The sequence below is a fragment of the Mesoplodon mirus genome (genome assembly GCF_964341445.2).
Source record: "Mesoplodon mirus genome assembly, chromosome: 6".
NCBI classification, from domain to species: Eukaryota; Metazoa; Chordata; class Mammalia; order Artiodactyla; family Ziphiidae; genus Mesoplodon; species Mesoplodon mirus.
The window spans coordinates 8641733-8661355 of record NC_138982.1 but is presented as its reverse complement, the minus strand read 5'-3'; the positions used below and the strand labels follow the sequence as shown (position 1 = coordinate 8661355).

General features: G+C 43.0%; 1 protein-coding gene across 3 annotated transcripts in view; it reads left to right on the top strand.

The window, feature by feature from the left end:
• The first annotated feature begins 17287 nt into the window (after positions 1-17287).
• The window catches only part of GK5 (glycerol kinase 5), an 85779-nt gene continuing 83443 nt past the window's right edge, over positions 17288-19623 (top strand). For all 3 annotated transcript variants that reach the window (XR_014294335.1, XM_082624399.1, XM_082624398.1), the window contains exon 1: positions 17288-17463. Coding sequence is in view for 2 of the 3 variants with exons in the window: in XM_082624399.1 (XP_082480525.1) it covers positions 17302-17463 (162 nt within the window). In the remaining variant the exon portion in view is untranslated. The remainder of the gene's footprint in view (positions 17464-19623) is intronic.

Sequence of the window (19623 nt, the reverse complement as noted above, 5' to 3'; positions counted from 1 at the left end):
ACATAAAAGTCTCAAATAATGTAACTTTTTTTTTTTTTGGCCACACTGCGCAGCTTGTGGGATCTTAGTTCCCCAGCCAAGGATTGAACCCGTACCCTCAGCACTGAAAGCATGTAGTCCTAACCACTGAACCACCATGGAATTCCCTCAAATAATGTAACTTTTAAGTGTCCTTTCTCAAAAAACTACTAGAAGATATGCACTAACAACGTGAGAATGTGACACAAGATTGAAGATTTAAACCAGATGGAAAGAGAAGTTCTTAATCTAATTCTCACAAGATAATTTCTTCAGTGATAGCAAACGGAGATTTCAGTATGAAAGCTGTCCATCAGGTCTAGGGGTTGACTAGTACAAACTGGAAAAAAGTTAGAAAGCCCCAGAAGAGATGGCTTTAAGAAAATGAAACTGAGAAAATTCCTGATGTTTCTGAATATCCTAAGGGGAGATTTAGAAAATTATAAAAGGTACTTGGGTTGAATTAATAATAAATTTATAGAAAACCAGAAATATCAGATTAAATATTAACTCCAGAGAAAATAGAAAAATTTTGCAGGAAAGGAAAATATTCATAATTTAGGTCTAGCAGAAAATAGATAGCATAATTCAGGAGACCTTAATAAAGACACTAAAAACTTGTAAGGGTGCAGGTAGACTTAAGAAAACTAAAAAGACTAATAACAACATAAGAATTGTTACCACTCCAGGACAAGAAAGGCAGAAAGAACATGCCATTACTTGACTCCAAAGAGACGGAGGGTGTTGCCTGACAAGAGCTGCGACCTTTTGTAGAACTAAGCAGCTAACCCATGGCCACCTAGTAGGGCAGGAGCTGGGGAACATATACTATGACCTCCTTGTTTCTCCCTCCAGTGTCCTGCTGGTGCTTTCTACTGGTCAAACCCAACTGAGTAACCATGGGGCAAGGGAACCCTTTGATGGAGTCCATGCAGATCAGCCTCCCAAGACACAGCAGAATGGAGAAGGATGAAGAGTGAATCTGGAAAGGCAAACAGAAGAGACACAGCATAGTACTGATACACTGGGTCAACTGTGGATTATGGTTATAATAACCATGTTAAAACATATGATTATAATAATGGAAGCCAAATAGTCACCTAAACAAAAGCATGTTATAACTGTATTAGGAAGATGGAAAGGGTGCACATATCTGGTGGCGGATGGAAATGTGTGTGTACTCTTCCATGGTGAACGTCAGTAGACCATGCCCCAAACTGATAAAATATGTCACTAATGGAAATACAAAAAGAAGATTTAATGTAACCGCCTACAATAAAATGAAATAAAACAATAAAAGAATTAACCGAGAAGACCTCTCACATCTTTCTCAGCCCTAACACCTTATTATTATTATTCTCATGGTCCATAGGTGGAAAATTCTACATTTGACTAGTGAAACCTCCTCAAACCTCAAGAATGATTAGAAATTTAAAAAATCCTAAATTAGGGACTTCCCTAGCGGTCCAGTGGTTAAGACTCCACACTTCCAATGCAGGGGCCGCAGGTTCAATCCCTGGTTGGGGAACCAGGATCCCGCATGCTGTGAATAGAAAAAAAAACATCCCAAATTAGGATTTTAGGACTGGATTCTCACAGTCTCAAAAATATCACTCCATGGATTACTTATTAAGTACAGAAGGGGAGAATGTACCTTTATAGTGTGGAGATTTGGCAGTCACTATTTTAAGCAAATAGTCAAGCTTGGCAACAGCTGCAAGAGTAGTAGGGAAGGACTGACATTCTATACTTCTTGATGTGATGAGGACTCAACATCTCCAGTGTGGTATTCTTGCCAAAAATGCTTGTCCTGACTCTAGTAGAGGGAGACGTGTGGGATTTACAGCATAAATCCGGGCCAGATAACTGACCTGTTCTCTCCAAGGGAGGTTGGGGGCAGGGAGGGCTGGGAGAGATTCAAGAAAACTAATGGTCAGATACAATGTGTGAACCTTGATTGGATCTAGGTTAGGAAAAAATAACATTTATAAGGCACTTTATGGCTCAATGGGCTTCTTTGAATATGAGAGATGTTACTGAATTAGGGTCAGTTTTCTCAGGTACAGCAATGATGTCTCAGTTATGTAGGAGATGTTCATAATCTTGGAAGACACACACTGTTGTATTTAGGTGTGAAGTGACCTGTACCCGCCTCCCACTTTCAGATGCTCTGGCATAAAGGAAGCATAGAAAGAGATAGAGGGAATGTGATCAGATGTCAACAATAGCCTTTTTTTTTTTTTTGGTACGCGGGCCTCTCACTGTTGTGGCCTCTCCCGTTGCGGAGCACAGGCTCCGAACGCGCAGGCTCAGCGGCCATGGCTCACGGGCCCAGACGCTCCGCAGAATGTGGGATCTTCCTGGACCGGGGCACGAACAACCCGTGTCCCCTGCATCGGCAGGCGGACTCTCAACCACTGTGCCACCAGGGAAGCCCCCAACAATAGCCCTTTTGATGAGGACTATTCAGGTAAGAATACTGAAGACTATTCTTTCAACTCTTCTGCAGATTCAAACGAAAAGATTTTAAATGCTTCTGAGGAGGGACACATTTGGGGATTCGTGGGGTATTGTTTCTTTCTTTTTTTTTTTTGTTGCGGTACGCGGGCCTCTCACTGTTGTGGCCTCTCCCGTTGCGGAGCACAGGCTCCGGACGCGCAGGCTCAGCGGCCATGGCTCACGGGCCCAGCCGCTCCGCGGCATGTGGGATCTTCCCGGACCGGGGCACGAGCCTGTGTCCCCTGCATCGGCAGGCGGACTCTCAACCACTGCGCCACCAGGGAAGCCCGGGGTATTGTTTCATAATAAGCTTTGTTGAGCATGGGCTCTATTTACATAGTACATATTTAACCTTGATAAGGATAAAAACTAATAAAATAAAATCAGTCAAAGCCAACAGGAGGGACTTCCCTGGTGGTCCAGTGGCTAAGACACTGTGTTCCCAATGCAAGGGGCCCAGGTTCAATCCCTGATCAGGGAACTAGATCCCACATGCCACAACTAAGAGTTCACATGCTGCAATTAAAGATCCCCCATGCTGCAAGTAAAAGATCCCGCATGCCACAACTAAGACCGGGCACAGCTGAATAAATAAATAAACATTTTTTTAAAAAAGCCAACAGGAGAAACATTACAATTTTGATAAATGTCATTTGGAAATTAGTACTTTTTACGTTTAGCAGTTGAGTCTTAGGGCTGGAACTTTCCTGGAGAACCTCTCAGCCTGCCTCCTCTGTTGTAGAGATTAATAAAGTGAGGCTCAGCAGAGTTAAGTGACTTGCCCAAGGTCACACACCTGTGTAGCAGCAGAGCCAGGTCTAGGGTTGCCGCACTTCTGCTCCAATAATCTTTCCTTTATGTGCCGTGAATCATCCATCTTCTATTGAATGCCATTACTGCATAGTGAGTACACCACTGTGCAGTGACCTGTGCTCCATAACACCAACAGCGGTGAAAGGGGAGGAAGAGGGAAAACCAGGAGGCTACAAAGACCACAGTCCAATACTGGCTGGGAAGGGAAATTGACACTGACATTGCAGAGTGGCCCCTCTCAGGCAGTAAAGAATCCATTCTACCAAATTAGAGGGTTTCATCAGTTCACACTCTAATTGACCATTAAAGCTTAGTAACTGATACTAAGAAGCTTGTAAGCCTTTGGCTCCCAACGTTTGGCCCAGCTGTCAAAAGTCAGCGCAATCAAGACAGACAATGAAGCTTTGTTGCTGCTTGTGGTCATCACTGAGATTTTTAGACAAAGAGAAACAGTTCTTAGAATCTGGGGTACTTGGCTAGTTTTCAAAAATATCTGTCCAATTTCCTTGCCACGTTTTAAGACTCCAAACAATAAGGGTGGGTTTGATGATGTATATTTTATTCTCTTCCCCTATATCTTATTATTAAAAGTTTCCAAACACACTAAAAAAAATTACTTCTGAACATCCATATACACACCACCTAAATTCTACCATTACTATTCTACTATTCTTACGTTATTACCTATGCATCAATCCATCTCTCTTTCTATTTACCAGTCCATCTTGTTTTTGTATTCATTTCAAAGTTTCAGACATCAGTATACTTCCCCCAGATACTTCAGCATGCATATCACTAACTAGAATTCAATATTTTATGGTGCCTTTTTGTTTCTTTACAGGTAAAATTTATATAAGGTGAGATGCACAAATTTTAAGTGGGCCATGAGGTCTGGCAAATATACACATACATGCAACCTAAATCATCACCAAGGCACAGAACAGGAGCATTACACACACAAAATTCCCTCACACTCTCTCCCAATAAATCCTCAACTGCCCAGAGGCAACCATTGTTCTGAAATTTTTACACCAAAAATTAATGGTGCCAGCTCTAGAACTTCATATCAATGGAAAAAAACAGTATGTACTCTTTTTAAAAAAAATTGAAGTGTAGTTGATTTACAGTATTATATTAGTTTCAGGTGTACAACATAGGGATTCAGTATAGAGTATATACTCTTTATGCTAGGTTTCTTTTACTCAATATAATGTCTTAGCATTCATTCATGTTGTTGTGTGGATCAGTAGTTTGCTTCTCTTTATTTCTGAATAGTAGTCCATTGTGTGAAGAAGATAGCTTAAGATTTATTTTCCAACTGATGAACAGCTGATCTGTTTCCAGTTTGGGGTTCTTATGAATAAAGCTACTATGAATGTTCTTGTACATAGCTTTTTGTAGACATTTGTTGGGGTTTTTAAAAATATTTTTTAATGTACTTTTTCTAAAAAATAAATTTATTTATTTATTTTTGGTTGCGTTGGGTCTTCGTTGCGGTGCGCGGGCTTCTCATTGCGGTGACTTCTCTTGTTGCGGAGCACGGGCTCTAGGTGCATGGGCTTCAGTAGTTGCAGCACCCAGGCTCAGTAGTGGGCTCTAGAACACAGGTTCAGCAGTTGTGGCGCACGGGCTTAGTTGCTCCGCTGCATGTGGGATCTTCGCGGACCAGGGCTCAAACCCATGTCCCCTGCATTGGCAGGCGGATTCTTAACCACTGCGCCACCAGGGAAGTCCTAGACATTTGTTTTCATTTATATTGGGTAAATACCTAGGAATGGAATTTGTGGGTCATAGGATATGCATATGTTTAGTTACATAAGAAACTGTCAGACTTTTTCGACGTGGTCATACTAACTCATACTTTCACCATCAATGGGTGAGAATTCAATTTATTCCACATGTCCACCAACCTTTGTTTTCTTCATCTTTAATATGAGCCATTCTGTTGGTGTGCATTCTTTATTCTTTGATAAATGCATTAATACCATTAAAATCAGTCTGTTTTTAGAAAAAAAGTGTACCCTCACTTAGAGAAGTTAAGACTTTGCTTTCTTGCACTCACAGGAAATTGACATACTTTAAAACATATACATGCAGTCTCCCTTTTCTTCTTAGACTCTGTCTTATTTTTTTTGTCGTTTTTTTAAAATGTGGCAAAATACACATGATGAAATTTACCACTTTAACAATTTTAAAGTGTACAACACAGTGGTATTAAGTACATGTATGATGCTGTGCACTCATCACTGTATCTAGCTGCAGAACTTTTTCATCAGCCCAAATGGAAACCCCACTTTTCACTCACCCTTCTCCTTCCTCCCAGCCCCCAGCACCCACAAATCTGATTTTTGTCTCTATGGATTTTCCTATTCTGGATATTTCATATAAATTGGATACTACAAAATTTGGCTGTTCTATGATTATAGGATAGTAGGTATGACTATAGACTCTTTGGTTGCCAGGACACAACACAAAGGCACTCTGGGTAGATGAAAGGCAGAACATGTTGTTACTAACAGCTCCAAATGAGAGAAGGCTTCCTTACAGGAACGCACTGGGTTGGCAGGGGACAGGGCAGCAAGAAGCCGGTGCCATAGGAGGCAGCTCAGGTGTGACAAGCAGGGTGGGATTGAGCTTGGCTTTATGGGCTTCCTGGGAAGTGGGAATTTTGAAGAATTACGTAGGTCTAAGGAAGAAGAGGTCACCCCTGTTAGGTATCTGGGAGCCTCTGGCAGTTGGGAATGTTTGTACATACCCCAGGAGTGTCAGAGCCCCAGAGGGAAGTAGTTGGGGTGGATGCTTAGCAAACTGCCCACAAAGGGGAAATGAGAATTTTCACCATGACTTCAACTTGGGTCAAGAGAGCACTTGCGAAATATTATAGTACAGCAACCCTTTGTGTCAAGTTTCTTTCACTGAGTACAGTGTTTTCAAGGCTCATCCATGTTGTAGCATGTGTCACTACTTCATTCTTTGCTATGGCTGAATACTATTCCATTGTCTAGATATACCACATTTTGTTTATTCCTTCATCCATGTAATGTTTCCACATTTTGGCTATTAGGAATAGTGCTGCTATAAACATTCATGTACAAGTTTTTATTTGAACACCTATTTTCAATTCTTTAGAGTATATTCCCAGTATATTCTTTAGAGCGGAATTGCTGGGTGGTATGTAATGTACTGAGGAATCTCCAAACCATTCTCTGAGCGGCTGCATGATTTTACATTTCTGCCAGAAATGGACAAAGATTCCAACTTCCCTACATGCTCACCAACACTTATTATTTTCCACCTTTTTATTATGACCAGTCTAGTGGGTATGAAGTGGTATCTCACTGTGGTTTTGATTTGCATTTCCCTAATGACGGACAACAGTGAGCACCATTTTCTGTGCTTGTTGGCCATCTGTATATCTTCTTTTGAGAGATGTCTATTCAAGTCCTTTGCCCATTCCTAAACTGAGTTGTCTTTTTGCATGAAATCTATCTTAACTCCACAAAGCAACTTTCTTTTTTCTAAATAATTTCCTCTTATTTTCAATACAGGCATACCTCAGAGATATTGCGGGTTTGGATCCAAACCACCGCAATAAAGCAAATATCACAACAAAGTGCGTCACATAAATTTTATGGTTTTCCAGTGCATACAGAAGTTATGTTTACACTATACCATAGTCTCTTAAGTACTGCATTATGTCTAAAAAAGCAATGTACCTACCTTAATTTTAAAATAATGCTGTTGGGGGCTTCCCTGGTGGCGCAGTGGTTGAGAGTCCGCCTGCCGATGCAGGGGACACAGGTTCGTGCCCCGGTCTGGGAAGATCCCACTTGCCGCGGAGCGGCTGGGCCCGTGAGCCATGGCCGCTGAGCCTGCGCGTTCGGAGCCTGTGCTCCGCAACGGGAGAGGCCACAACAGTGAGAGGCCCGCGTACCGCAAAAAAAAAAAAATGCTGTTGCGGGCTTCCCTGGTGGTATAGTGGTTAAGAATCCACCTGACAATGTAGGGGACATGGGTTTGACCCCTGGCCCAAGAAGATCCCACGTGCCGCGGAGCAACTAAGCCCATGCACCACAACTACTGAGCCCATGCGCCTAGATCCCGTGTTCTGCAGCAAGAGAAGCCACCGCAATGAGAATTCCGCGCACCGCAACGAAAAGTAGTCCCTGCTCGCCGCAATTAGAGGAAGCCCGTGCACAGCAACGAAAGACCCAACGCAGCCAAAAATAAAATAAAATAAATAAATTTATTTTTAAAAAATAATAATGCTGTTGGAAAAATGGTGCTGATATGCGTGCTCAATATGGGGTTGCCACAAACCTTCAATCTGTAAAAAATGCAATATCTGCAAAGTGTAAACAATAAAAGGAGGTATGCCTGTGTTTGTAGTTTTAACTTAATAAAAGATAAAGGTTTGCTTATTCCAACATGCAATATATTTTTTTTTTTGCTTTATAACAAATTTAATCAGTTATACATATACATATGTTCCCATATCCCCTCCCTTTTGCGTCTCCCTCCCACCCTCCCTATCCCACCCCTCCAGGCGGTCACAAAGCACTGAGCTGATCTCCCTGTGCTATGCGGCTGCTTCCCACTAGCTATCTACCTTATGTTTGGTAGTGTATATATGTCCATGCCGCTCTTTCACTTTGTCACAGCTTACCCTTCCCCCTCCCCATATCCTCAAGTCCATTCTCTAGTAGGTCTGTGTCTTTATTCCTGTTTTACCCCTATGTTCTTCATGACATATTTTTTTCTTAAATTCCATATATATGTGTCAGCATACAGTATTTGTCTTTCTCTTTCTGACTTACTTCACTCTGTATGACAGACTCTATGTCCATCCACCTCATTACAAATAGCTCAATTTCATTTCTTTTTATGGCTGAGTAATATTCCATTGTATATATGTGCCACATCTTCTTTATCCATTCATCTGTTGATGGACACTTAGGTTGTTTCCATCTCCGGGCTATTGTAAATAGGGCTGCTATGAACATTTTGGTACATGTCTCTTTTTGAATTATGGTTTTCTCAGGGTATATGCCCAGTAGTGGGATTGCTGGGTCATATGGTAGTTCTATTTGTAGTTTTTTAAGGAACCTCCATACCGTTCTCCGTAGTGGCTGTACCAATTCACATTCCCACCAGCAGTGCAAGAGTGTTCCCTTTTTTCCACACCCTCTCCAGCATTTATTGTTTGTAGATTTTTTGATGATTGCCATTCTGACTGGTGAAAAACTCTATTCTTGAATGTAACTGGAGATGTTAAATACAATGGAAAAATGATGTCTCCTCAATTAAACCTAATTAATCCTCCAAAATAATATTTTAAATGTGGGCAAAAGTTCATCAAGCTATAGTAAGAAAGCTAAATTTTAATGCTATTAAAATTAATCAAAAAACAGGCCTTGGCCACTATAATTCTAGGTAGTTTTTTTGCCTGCATCAGACAAACTGTATCATAACCAGGAAAATCATACCCAACATGACCAGTTGAGGGATTTAACTTTTCACATACATACCAAATTGCAAACACCCAAGAGTCAGGGAACACACGAAAACTAACTCCTAGTAAATACTAATTGAATTCAACCCAGTTAGAAACCACAATTTCTCAAAGTAGAAAAACAGGCCGAAGCAATCCAATAGACTTCTTTCAAGTGCTAAATAGGTGGACAGAAAACATGTAAACAAGGATAAAATTTATTTAGTCTAGAAAAATGAGTGCAACTAAGCTTTATACCAAAATCTCTTTTAAGAAAATAAAAGGTTCCTTGGCCTAAAGGAAAATTTATCTGGAGAATTGCCTTAGAGATGAGAAACAGGGCAAGAAAAAATGGACTCCTCTTTTGATCTCAGGAATCAGGGTGCACACTTGTTTCATTTAACATATTGGTACTAAATCAGGGAGAGGAAGGTCATAGTGACATATTTAGGTTGTTTGATGAACCCAAATTTTTGTGTTATAAAAATGTCAATCAATAAATGTAGAAAGAATGATGAAATGAAAAAAAATCACAATTTGGCAACCATCTTAATAATTGATTAAGGCAAGAATCATCAATAGATGCTAAAATTATTGGGTGAAATTTTGAAGAGTGATAGGATATTTACATAGTCTCAAAGTATCTCCCTATAAGACATTTATTAATTACAAAAAGAATTATAATATCTGCACAATGAAGAAATCTGGCTGACACCACCTTAATCAAGTGACCAACAGACGTCATACTGAACTAATAGATACCACATACCTCCTAAGATGATGTACTGAGAAGCAGGGCTGGTACTCGGTTGAGGCAAGCAAGGCATTTGTAGCTTACCCTGTACCAGCTGAGAATGAATATCTCCTTAAATTTTGTGCACTGGGTACCTCCTATGCCTTATCCAAGGCCCAGCCCCGCTAGGAAGAGCACGTTGCTTTTGTGCTGTTCTGGCCCAAAGTGCATAACCATCTGAATCTAATTAAGAAGAAACATCAGTCAAACTTAAAATGAAGGACATTCTACAAAATGAGTAGCCTGTACTTTTCAAAAATGTCATTGTCACTAAAGACAAAGTGAGCAATGGTGCTAAGTGAAAGGAGACTAAGAAACATGACACTGAATGCAACACACAATCTGGGATTTTCTTTTTCTGTAAGAGACACTGTTGTGACAATCAGTGAAATCTGAATAAGAACTCTAGCTAACAGGATTGTGTATGATGATTATACAAGAGAATATACTTGTTTTTAGGAAGTTGTGACTCAAGTATTTTGGAGCAAATGGGCATCATGCCAGCAACTTACTTTCAAATGGTTCAGAAAAACATACAGGTAAATAGATAAATAGAAAAAGATAAACTTAATGTGGTAAAATGTTAGTGTTTGGGAAATCTGGGTAAAGGGTATATAGCAATTCTTTGTGCTATCTTGTAACTTTTCTGTAAGTCTGAAACTGTGTCAAAATAATTTTTTAAATCAAATATCTAATAGGAGAAACTAGGGAGGCTAGGAGGAGGCAACGTGTACAAAGCAGTACATTTTCCAGAACTGAAGACCCAGGTCTTCAGTCTGAAGGATAACCTAAAAAGAAGACCACACCTGTGAAGACCAGAACACTGAATCTGAATAGAAAATCTTAAAGGCAGGTGAGAGAAAAGACAAGAGTACCCACAAAAGAGTGAGAATTAGACTGGCAGCAGACTTCTCATTAGTAATTACAGCTAGAAGACAATGGAACAATATTTTCAAAGTGCAAAAGGAAAAGCTGTAAACTTGTATTCTCTACCATGTCAAACTATCTTTTAAAAGTGAAGATATATGTGTAGATATTCAAAAACTGAGGAAGTTCACTCCCCAAGGATCCTCACTGAAAAGAACTACTTACTTGTATCATCTGAGAGAAAGGAAACTGGCTTAGAAAGATGGAAATTGAATGAGATAGGAAAGGCAATGCCGGGAAAATAAATTGATCTACATGTTGCTAAATCTAAATACAGAGACTTAGAGAGACAGAGAGATGTGCACATTCTCAGCTGAGCTCAAATAAGATGACATTCTGCCTTCTTCTTTCAGCCTTCATACTGTAAACAGATGTCCTTTCTACTGTCTATTTAGTGCCACATTTTTCACATGCTTGTGCTTTTTGTTGGTGATTTTGTGTTTAAAATGGCCCCGGCATAGTACCGAAATTCTCTGAAGTGTTTCTAAGCCCAGGAAGGGCACGATGTGCCCTGCAGGGAGAATACATGTGTTAGATAAGCTTTACTCAGGCATAAATTATAGCGTTGTCAGCTCTAAGTTCAATGTTGATGAATCAACAATATATATTAAGTAACATGTCTTTAAATAGAAACACATATTGAACAAGGTTATGTACTGATCAGTCGTTGGAAATGTGACCAGAGGCTGCAGGAGCCTAACCCTATATTTCCTTCAGCAGAAATGATTCGATATTTGCCAATTGTGTTTTGGCCATAACTTTATAGAACAATAACTACTGCAAATAATGAGAGTCAACTGTAATTCTTTTTCAGTTAACTTAAAATCTACTGTTTTTTTTATGGCTCTTTATTTCTAGTTTCTTTACTTTGTGTTCTGAATTAATTAGATTTTATTCTGAGTTTTATCTCCTTTATAGTTAAAGGATCTATCTTATTAATAAAGCATAATAGAGATTATTAAGGCACACTGTCTAGAGCTACAACTTGTGAAATACAACCTGTAGTAACTGTATTTCAAAACAGGGCTTTTCCTTCCTTGACAGGATAAAATGTAAGCTTGCCAACTGTATGTTCTCATTGCTTAGAATCACTCCAAGTGGTGTGGATTTACTCAAAACATATAAAGGAATCAGGAATTGTCAAGCTATTACACTTAGCTTTATGTAAGCATGTCATTTGGTGAAAACCCCAAGTCCACAATCTGGCCCACATGTCACGAGGACCAAGCTCATTTACAGTCAGTCTGGAACGGGCAACTTCTTTTTGGGATGGGTTGCATCTAAAATTACTGAGATCAATCTGCTAAATTCAAGAGTTCTGAGTTACATATGCAGATGACATCACCTGATGCTCATAGTAAAGGATTCAGGGTACTGTGTGCAAAAGGGACATTTTAGAGTGATGGAGATATTTTCTATATTAGTGGTGGTGGTGATGGTTTCAGGGCTGCACATGTTTGTCAGAAGTCATAAAACTGTGCATCTCAATAAGTGTGACTTCAAGAAAAGAATTCTGTGGGATCTGGGGAAAAAATAATGCCAACAGGGGCTAAGCAATATGTAGGGAGATGTTTCCTTCTTTATTCTGGCTTATTCTTAGCCAAAAGGCTGAGACAGAAATCTTTATTTTTGAAAACTTACCTCAAATCTAGTAACAGCTACTTTTCTACATTTTCTTCCACAGTACCATTCTTTATTTGGGATTTAAAATTGCCTTCTACAAAAACTCAAATTTTTTCCTCAAAAAACAAGGTTTTATTTGTATCCATGAATTCAAAAGTGTTTTCAGCCATTCTCTAATGTGGTTTAAATCTTAACTCACAGAACTCATTCATTTGAGACTTTATAATGTCCCTAGTTGAATAAAGGCTTCTGACCACAAGTGACACAGGATGACTGGGATGAGGAGGGAGGTAGAATGCTCCTTTTAAGTCATGGCCTCTCTTCAGAACTTTCCAGCTACTGGGTGTTCACAAACATGAGAAACCTGAGAAACCACATAAGGCGTCTTCCCCTCCCACAATGTATACAGACAGGTGAGTGAAGGAAAAGATTTCCTGTCACTTAATCCACTTCAGGAGGGGAGAAATTAAGACACGGAGCAACGAGCCAGCTCATGTTTCTGACACTGGATGCCTCAGAAGGGCATGGAGATGGGCAAATACCTGGGCAGGTATGGCAGGTGTGGCCTGGAAAGGACCTCAGCGGAACAATGGTGAGAAATGGGCAGGGTCTGGATCTTAAGTTGGCCCGGATGGAGGAGGCCAGGGCTTACACCATGATTACTCAGAGCTGTGTAGGCAGGACAGACTTCATCAGCTGATGACAGCATTCAGGGGGTTCCGAATGGTGAATTGGGGACGATGTTACCCAGAGTGCAATGCTGACAGCATTCCAGACACCACACTGGGATCCAGAGAGGAAGTCCTGGCTTTGAGGACTATACAACGGTGGGGAGGACTATGGTTTTTGGGTTTTTTTGAATTTTTATTGGAGTAGAATCGATTTACAATGTTGTGCTAGTTTCAGGTGTACAGTAATGTGAATCATTAATACATATACATATATCCACCCTTTTTTTAAAGATTTTTTTCCCATATAGGTCATTATAGAGTACTGAGTAGAGCTCCCTGTGCTGTACAGTAGGTCCTTATTGGTTATCTATTTTATATATATAGTAGTGTGTATATGTCAATCCCAATTTCTCAATTTATCCCTCACCTGCCCGCTTTCCCTCCTGGTGGGAGGATTACCGTTCTGTGGGAATCGTAGCTTGTACAATTTGGAGGGCCCACTTTAGGAAAATAATGCAAAAAGAATCCACTTTTGCAAATGCCATAAAGCACAGGACACTGAACAGTTTGCTAGGGCTCTGCTCAGGGCCTCGGTAGGGGCCCATGCAAAGTGGGGGACATGAAGACATACTACGGTAAGTCTACCCCTGTGTTGAGGCCAGGGCTGCAGATGCAGTCAGGAGTGGAGGTACAGAGCAGGAAGCCAAAGAGGGAGTCCAACCCAAGTTTGGCTGAGCTCATGAAATAAGGGTGAAGAAAAAGGATGTGGTTTGACGCTCACGTGGGGATCTGGGGCTCAGTCCTGATGTTCCAGGCGCCAGGCTCAGGGCAGGCAGCCTGACCTCCCTTCCACATCAGAAGGGCTGCATCGGTGGTCAGATGACAACAAGCCCAGATGAAAGCAGACGTTAGGAAGGGCTCACTGCCCTCTGGTCCCGCAGCCACGTCAGGCAGAAGGTAAGGTCTGATAAGGACTTGCAAACATTAACTTGTTCGTTCATTTAGTCATTCAGCAGTTACTTTGTGCCTCTTGGAGGAAAAATGACTAAGGCCCTGTTTCTGTCCTCAGGGAGCTCACTGTCTAAAAGCAGTGTCTGACACCTAAACATGAAGTAGCCAGCATCCCAAAGGAAGTCACCTGTGGACCCCAAGAGTCTCTGAGTAGTGAGGAGGACTGTTCTGGTTTTAGCATCGAAAGTCCTGTGTTTCAAGAAATTCCTCAGTCCCTGGCAAATAGGGACAGTTGGTCACCCTAGGAGGGAAGGAGAGTGATTTGTTTCCTTGGAGGGAGGAGGACATCGAGTGAGGTCCCTGGACTCAGCCTTGAAGCACTATCCATTTCCCTTCAGGGAGTCCCAGGGAATGCTGGCCTCACACGCTTTCTGATCCAGCCCTGAGTAACCGCATCCACGTTTCTCAAGAGCCTGGGAGGCTGGTGCAAGTTGTAATTCTGGGCCTGCTGCCAGAGGAGAAAGTGTAAGGAGAGACAGTGGTGGGGAATGAGCCTGGGAGAAAGCCTCAGTGGCCACCTCTGGGCCAAGCCCAGAATCTGAGGGCAGGCAGCAGCCAAGCCAGAGGCGGACCAAGGCCATCAGGTGATGGAGCTCAGAGCAGCAGTGGCCTCTGAATCAAGAACAATGAACCGACCCACTAGCAAAGGGACTTTCCGAGTTTCTGAGCTCTGTGCCCCGAAGCCACTTGCTCCTTTCCCTGAGGGCGGAGCAGGGTGAGAGGTGCTAGCAGAGAACAATGAAGGACGAGGAAACACAGTATCCCTTTGTTCCCCCAGGCCTCTCCTAGGCAACAGTCTGTCCAGGTTAGGGAATTCACTCTGGATTTTTAATCTGAGATCTTCATGTTTAGTTTATCCCACACCCACCTGAAACCTCATGCCAAGTATTGTGTATATAAGCATGTTCTTGGGAAGACAGCATCATCAGGATCTCAAAGTTGTTCAAGATCAGAAACAGATTAAAAAAACACTAGACTAAGTGTTGCTAAGCTCCCTGTTTTCACAGTCTATGATTCTTTGATAATACTCAAGATCACTTGATGCAGATATATAAAAAGAATCACAAAAGAAGTTACTGTAGGTGTCCAAGAAGCCCAAGAATTATCACTTTGGGAAGTATGCTAAATGTTCATATCAGGAATACAAAACAGCTTTCTCTCTTGTGAAAGGGGACCTGTGATGGTTAATTTTATGTGTCAACTTGACTAAGCTAGTGGACACACTGTGAAGGTGCCCAGCTGTTTGGGCAAGCACCAGTCTAGATGCTGCTGTGAGATATTTTTTAGATGTGATTAACATTTAAATCAATAGACCTTGAGTAAAGCAAATGACCCTTCACAATGTTGGTGGGCCGCATCCAATCAGTTGAAGGCCTTAAGAGCAAAGATCGAGGTTTCCCAAAGAAGAATTCTCCTTAAGATTGCAATATAGGAACCCTGCCTACGTTCCCAGCCTACTGCCCAGCAGAATGTAGACTCAGACTGTAACATCAACTCTTACCTGAATTTCTAGACTTCCAGCCTTCCCTAGAGATTTCTGGGACTTGCCAGCCCTCACGAGCATGTGAGCCAATTCCTTAAAATAAATCTCAATCTCTATCCTATTGGTTCTCTTTCTCTGGAGAACTCTGGTCAGACTACATGACCCATTAGTCATTTATTTCAAAATTACAATACTGGGGATTAACATAATATATATGACTCACCAAAATGGTCACCACTGGTGAAGGCAGTCCTGGGGCCATTTGGAACAAATGAGTACTATTAGAGAGGAACGGGGTACAAAGATTAAACACAAAAACAAAAAACATACTCTTCCAGGTGCTTGTTCCAAGTTTCAAGTAATATGGCCAAAGAACCATTGGTCAAAGGCCATTGGTCAAATGGTCTGAAAGCAAGTGGGTTAACATGACAATTTGTTCAAAAGAACGATTTGGCTCAAAGTGAATATCCCTTGCTTTTTTTTTTCCCCCTTACTTTTTTTTTTTTCTTTTTTTTTTTTTTTTTTTGCTGTATGCGGGCCTCTCACTGTTGTGGCCTCTCCCGTTGCGGAGCACAGGCTCCGGATGCGCAGGCCCAGCGGCCACGGCTCATGGGCCCAGCCGCTCCGCGGCATATGGGATCCTCCCAGACCGGGGCACGAACCCGTATCCCCTGCATCGGCAGGCGGACTCTCAACCACTGCGCCACCAGGGAGGCCCCCCCCCTTACTTTTTAATTGATATACCACTCTGCACTGTGAAACTTTTTCACAAAGAGCACATATCCATGTTACTTTCATAATTTTACAAAAAGAAGACATTGAATATTTTCAGACACTGTTTTTTTTTTGTTTTTTGGGGTGGGGAGTGGTTCGCGGGCCTCTCCCGTTGTGAAGCACAGGCTCTGGATGCGCAGGCTCAGCGGCTAAGGCTCACGGGCCCAGCTGCTTCGCGGCACGTGGGATCTTCCCAGACCAGGGCACGAACCCGCGCCCCCTGCATCGGCAGGCGAACTCTCAACCACTGCGCCACCAGAGAAGCCCCACACACTGGTTTTTTTTGGAGTGCTGGTGTGGTGATGGTGGAAAGGTGGCTGAAGCAGGCATTAACGCCTCCGCACTCCCCGCCTATAAGGACCACCCCATGGGAATCTCCCTGGGCTCGAGGCTGGTGACCAGAACTGCAGGAAACTCTAAATTTCCGCAGGCCTCCTTCCTGTCCCGTGCGTGGAAGAGCCCACGCTCTTTGGGCAGGAGTGAAAGGTAAAGGGCCCTTGAGGGACTTTCATGTTCCTGAAAAGGCAGTCGTTGGGGTGGAGCTTGATGGTAAAAACAGCCACCCCTGGCTTTGTCCCTTCTTCCCCACCAGAGGGCTGGGGAATGTCCAACTCATTTGAGTGTTTATTTCATTTAGCAAGTATTTTTTGATGTGTATTATATGTGCAAACCTGACCAGGTTTTCTGAGGACAGAAGTCTTGGGGGAAAACCCTCAGTTTATTAATGAATACCTTCAGCGGAATTTTGAATTTCTTTTCAGGTCACTTTATTTTTCTTAATAGAGATTCATAATATGTAATTGGGTTGAAAGAAATGCAGGCACTGCCGCAGGGTGCGTGGAGTTAGAAGGGAAATCACGAAAATTACGGGCCAGGGCAACGCTGAGAGCCGCCGGAGTTAGGAGAACCGGGCGGAACGGGTGACCCGGGACTCCAGGGACCCACCACTTTCCTGCTCGCCTCCACGCGCCCCACACTGCCGCCGGGACCGCGCTCGCTCCTGCAAAGGCTTCCTGCGCAGCCGTGACGTCATGGCGTCGGGGCGGGGCCCGATGCAGGGGCGGGGCCGTTCCCGGATCTCGCGGAGGGGGCGGGCCGGGGGCGGTGGCCCGGCGGGGAACGCTCAGCCTCTGAGGTACGGGCGTTTAGAGCGCTCCCGCTCGGCTGGAGGCAGGTGCGGAGAGGTTTGGGGGTCGGGATGCCAGGGCCGCCCACAGTCCTGGAGCAGACGCGCCCCGAGCAGAGCGCGCCGGACCCGCGGCGCGCAGGCTTCGTTCTGGGGCTGGACGTGGGCAGCTCGGTGATTCGTTGCCACGTCTATGACCGCGCGGCGCGGATCCGCGGCTCCAGCGCTCAGAAGGTGACCGAGGAGCTGGCGTCGGGGCAGCGGGTCTGGGTCGCGCGGGGCACCCGGGATCGGGTCGCGGGGGGGGCGAGAGGGCGGGACCTCCTCATCCGGCTTGGAGGCAGCCACCTGGAGCACCGCGGGCCCTCCGACCTGAGCGGCGCGCCGAGACCGGCCAAGTCCCCGCATTCCCTCCCCGGGCAGGGTTGAAACCTGTGCGCCCTTCCTGTCCCGGCTGAAGACAGCAGGGGCTCGGTTTGTGACCTGGGGCCGCTCACTCCCTTCCGCTCACCTGAGGATTCGCCTCTCTGGCCTCACCTGGGTGGGACTGCGGTGACTCCCGGGGCAGGGCAGGGCAGGGCAGGCTGGCTGCGCGTATCCAGTCAGAGGGTGCTTTGTGACTTGCTTGGTTTCTCCTGTACTTCCTTGATAGGCGTCCGACCCTGTCTTTATTTACATTTAGGATTTTCAAATCTTGATGGAATTTAAGTTTATGTTCGTAATTCAGTTATCATCATTAACTGCTTCTCAAAGTGCTGAGCAACTGATTCCCAGAGATATGAGAAGTATTGGACAAGTTTTGAAGGCTGTGTTGTCATTACTTTTCTCATTTCCATCTTTGACAATTCATGAAAGTATCTTTTTTCTGGTTTGAGAAACCTATCAAGTCATTAGTTGTTATTAGTAAAGCAACTAACAGATTGGTATTCTTCTGTTCTCGTTTTAATGAAGTGTTGATTTCCACACAGTTGACAGCATGCCAAAAATAATGTTGATTCCATGTGATGTTTCTTATTTACTCTCCTTTCCAATACCAACATCTTTTTATGTTGGCGGTGTTGGGGGAACAGGAGCTATTAGTTACCTGACCCATTCCCAGCAGCACTGGACTCCCTCATTTGCTTGGTTCCCACCCTTTTCCCCATCCCCTTAGAAGTGTTTTTCAGCCGCAGGGGTTGCCCAGGAGCAGGTCCAGCCAAAAGACTGCTTTGAGCTTTTGTTTTCAGGACTTCCTCATTCTGGTTTCAGGACCAGGACAGGGAGCTGGGACTAGAGCAGCTCCCTGGTCCCTCTTCTGTTCACCTCTGCAGGAACACTGCCCACCACCCACACACCCCATTCCTAAACCCACCCGAAAGGACAGCTGAAAGGCGGATTCTGTCCTTCAGCGACTATGTTCTCCGTATCTTTTTATGAGTCTTTATCAGAACACGATGATACTTTACACACAGTCTCCCTTACAATTCTAGACACAAAGTACTTTTGTTTTAAGCAGTGATTTTTTTTTCAAAGAAGTTGAAGTGTTTGAAACCGAAGGGATGCAGAAATTGTTAGAAGATCAAGTTTCACAGTTGCTATGTAATTTGGGGGGAATCATTTTTTTAGAAATGAGGTAAGAATCTCAAAGATGAATCAAGATTGCTGTGAGCAGCATTAGACTAGAATGGTTTGGTCAGACTCAAAACTGTGGCGAAGGTGTCTAGAAAGGTATGTGAGTAAATAAAAATACAAAAATTCCTTGCCCTCAAAGGATGAAGCGCTATGTCTTAAATTAGGAGTTGAAAGCAGTGCCTCGCAACCTGTGATAGGAGTTTACAGCAGTGCTTCGGAAAGTGTGGCTCCCAGCTGCTGGGGTTGAGAGAGAGAAACTAAGATTTAGAAACTTGTGTAGCAACTTGGCAGAGTCATTTTATGTCTGTTGACCTCAATAATAAAACATTTGGGATTTTACTTTGTATGTTCTTTTTTCCTAGAAAGTTGTTTTAATTATGTCTTAAAAATTGTTGGTTCACAATGAATTACAAATCAGAAAAAAACCCAAACAACAACTGGTCCTTTACTTCAGATGGCTTGAGTTCTTTGGGAAGAATGGTCTTGTTGGTCTACACTGCTTCTTAGCACCAAGCATATTACTTCGTGAGTACAGAATAAATAACTGAATTGCATTTAATCAAAGTATTAGGAAATCAGTTTGCTTCATGGGACTCTATGGATTAGACACAGAACTTGTGTTTATTTACTCAAGTGAAAATCACACCTCTGCTAAATTATGTTGGAAAGAATATATAATAGTAACCTAAATGTCTTAGTATAGGATTTGATTGATATTGCTAAATAAATAGCTTAAAAAGGAGAGAAAGAAGAACTGAACAGATCACCCTTTAGAGATAAGAA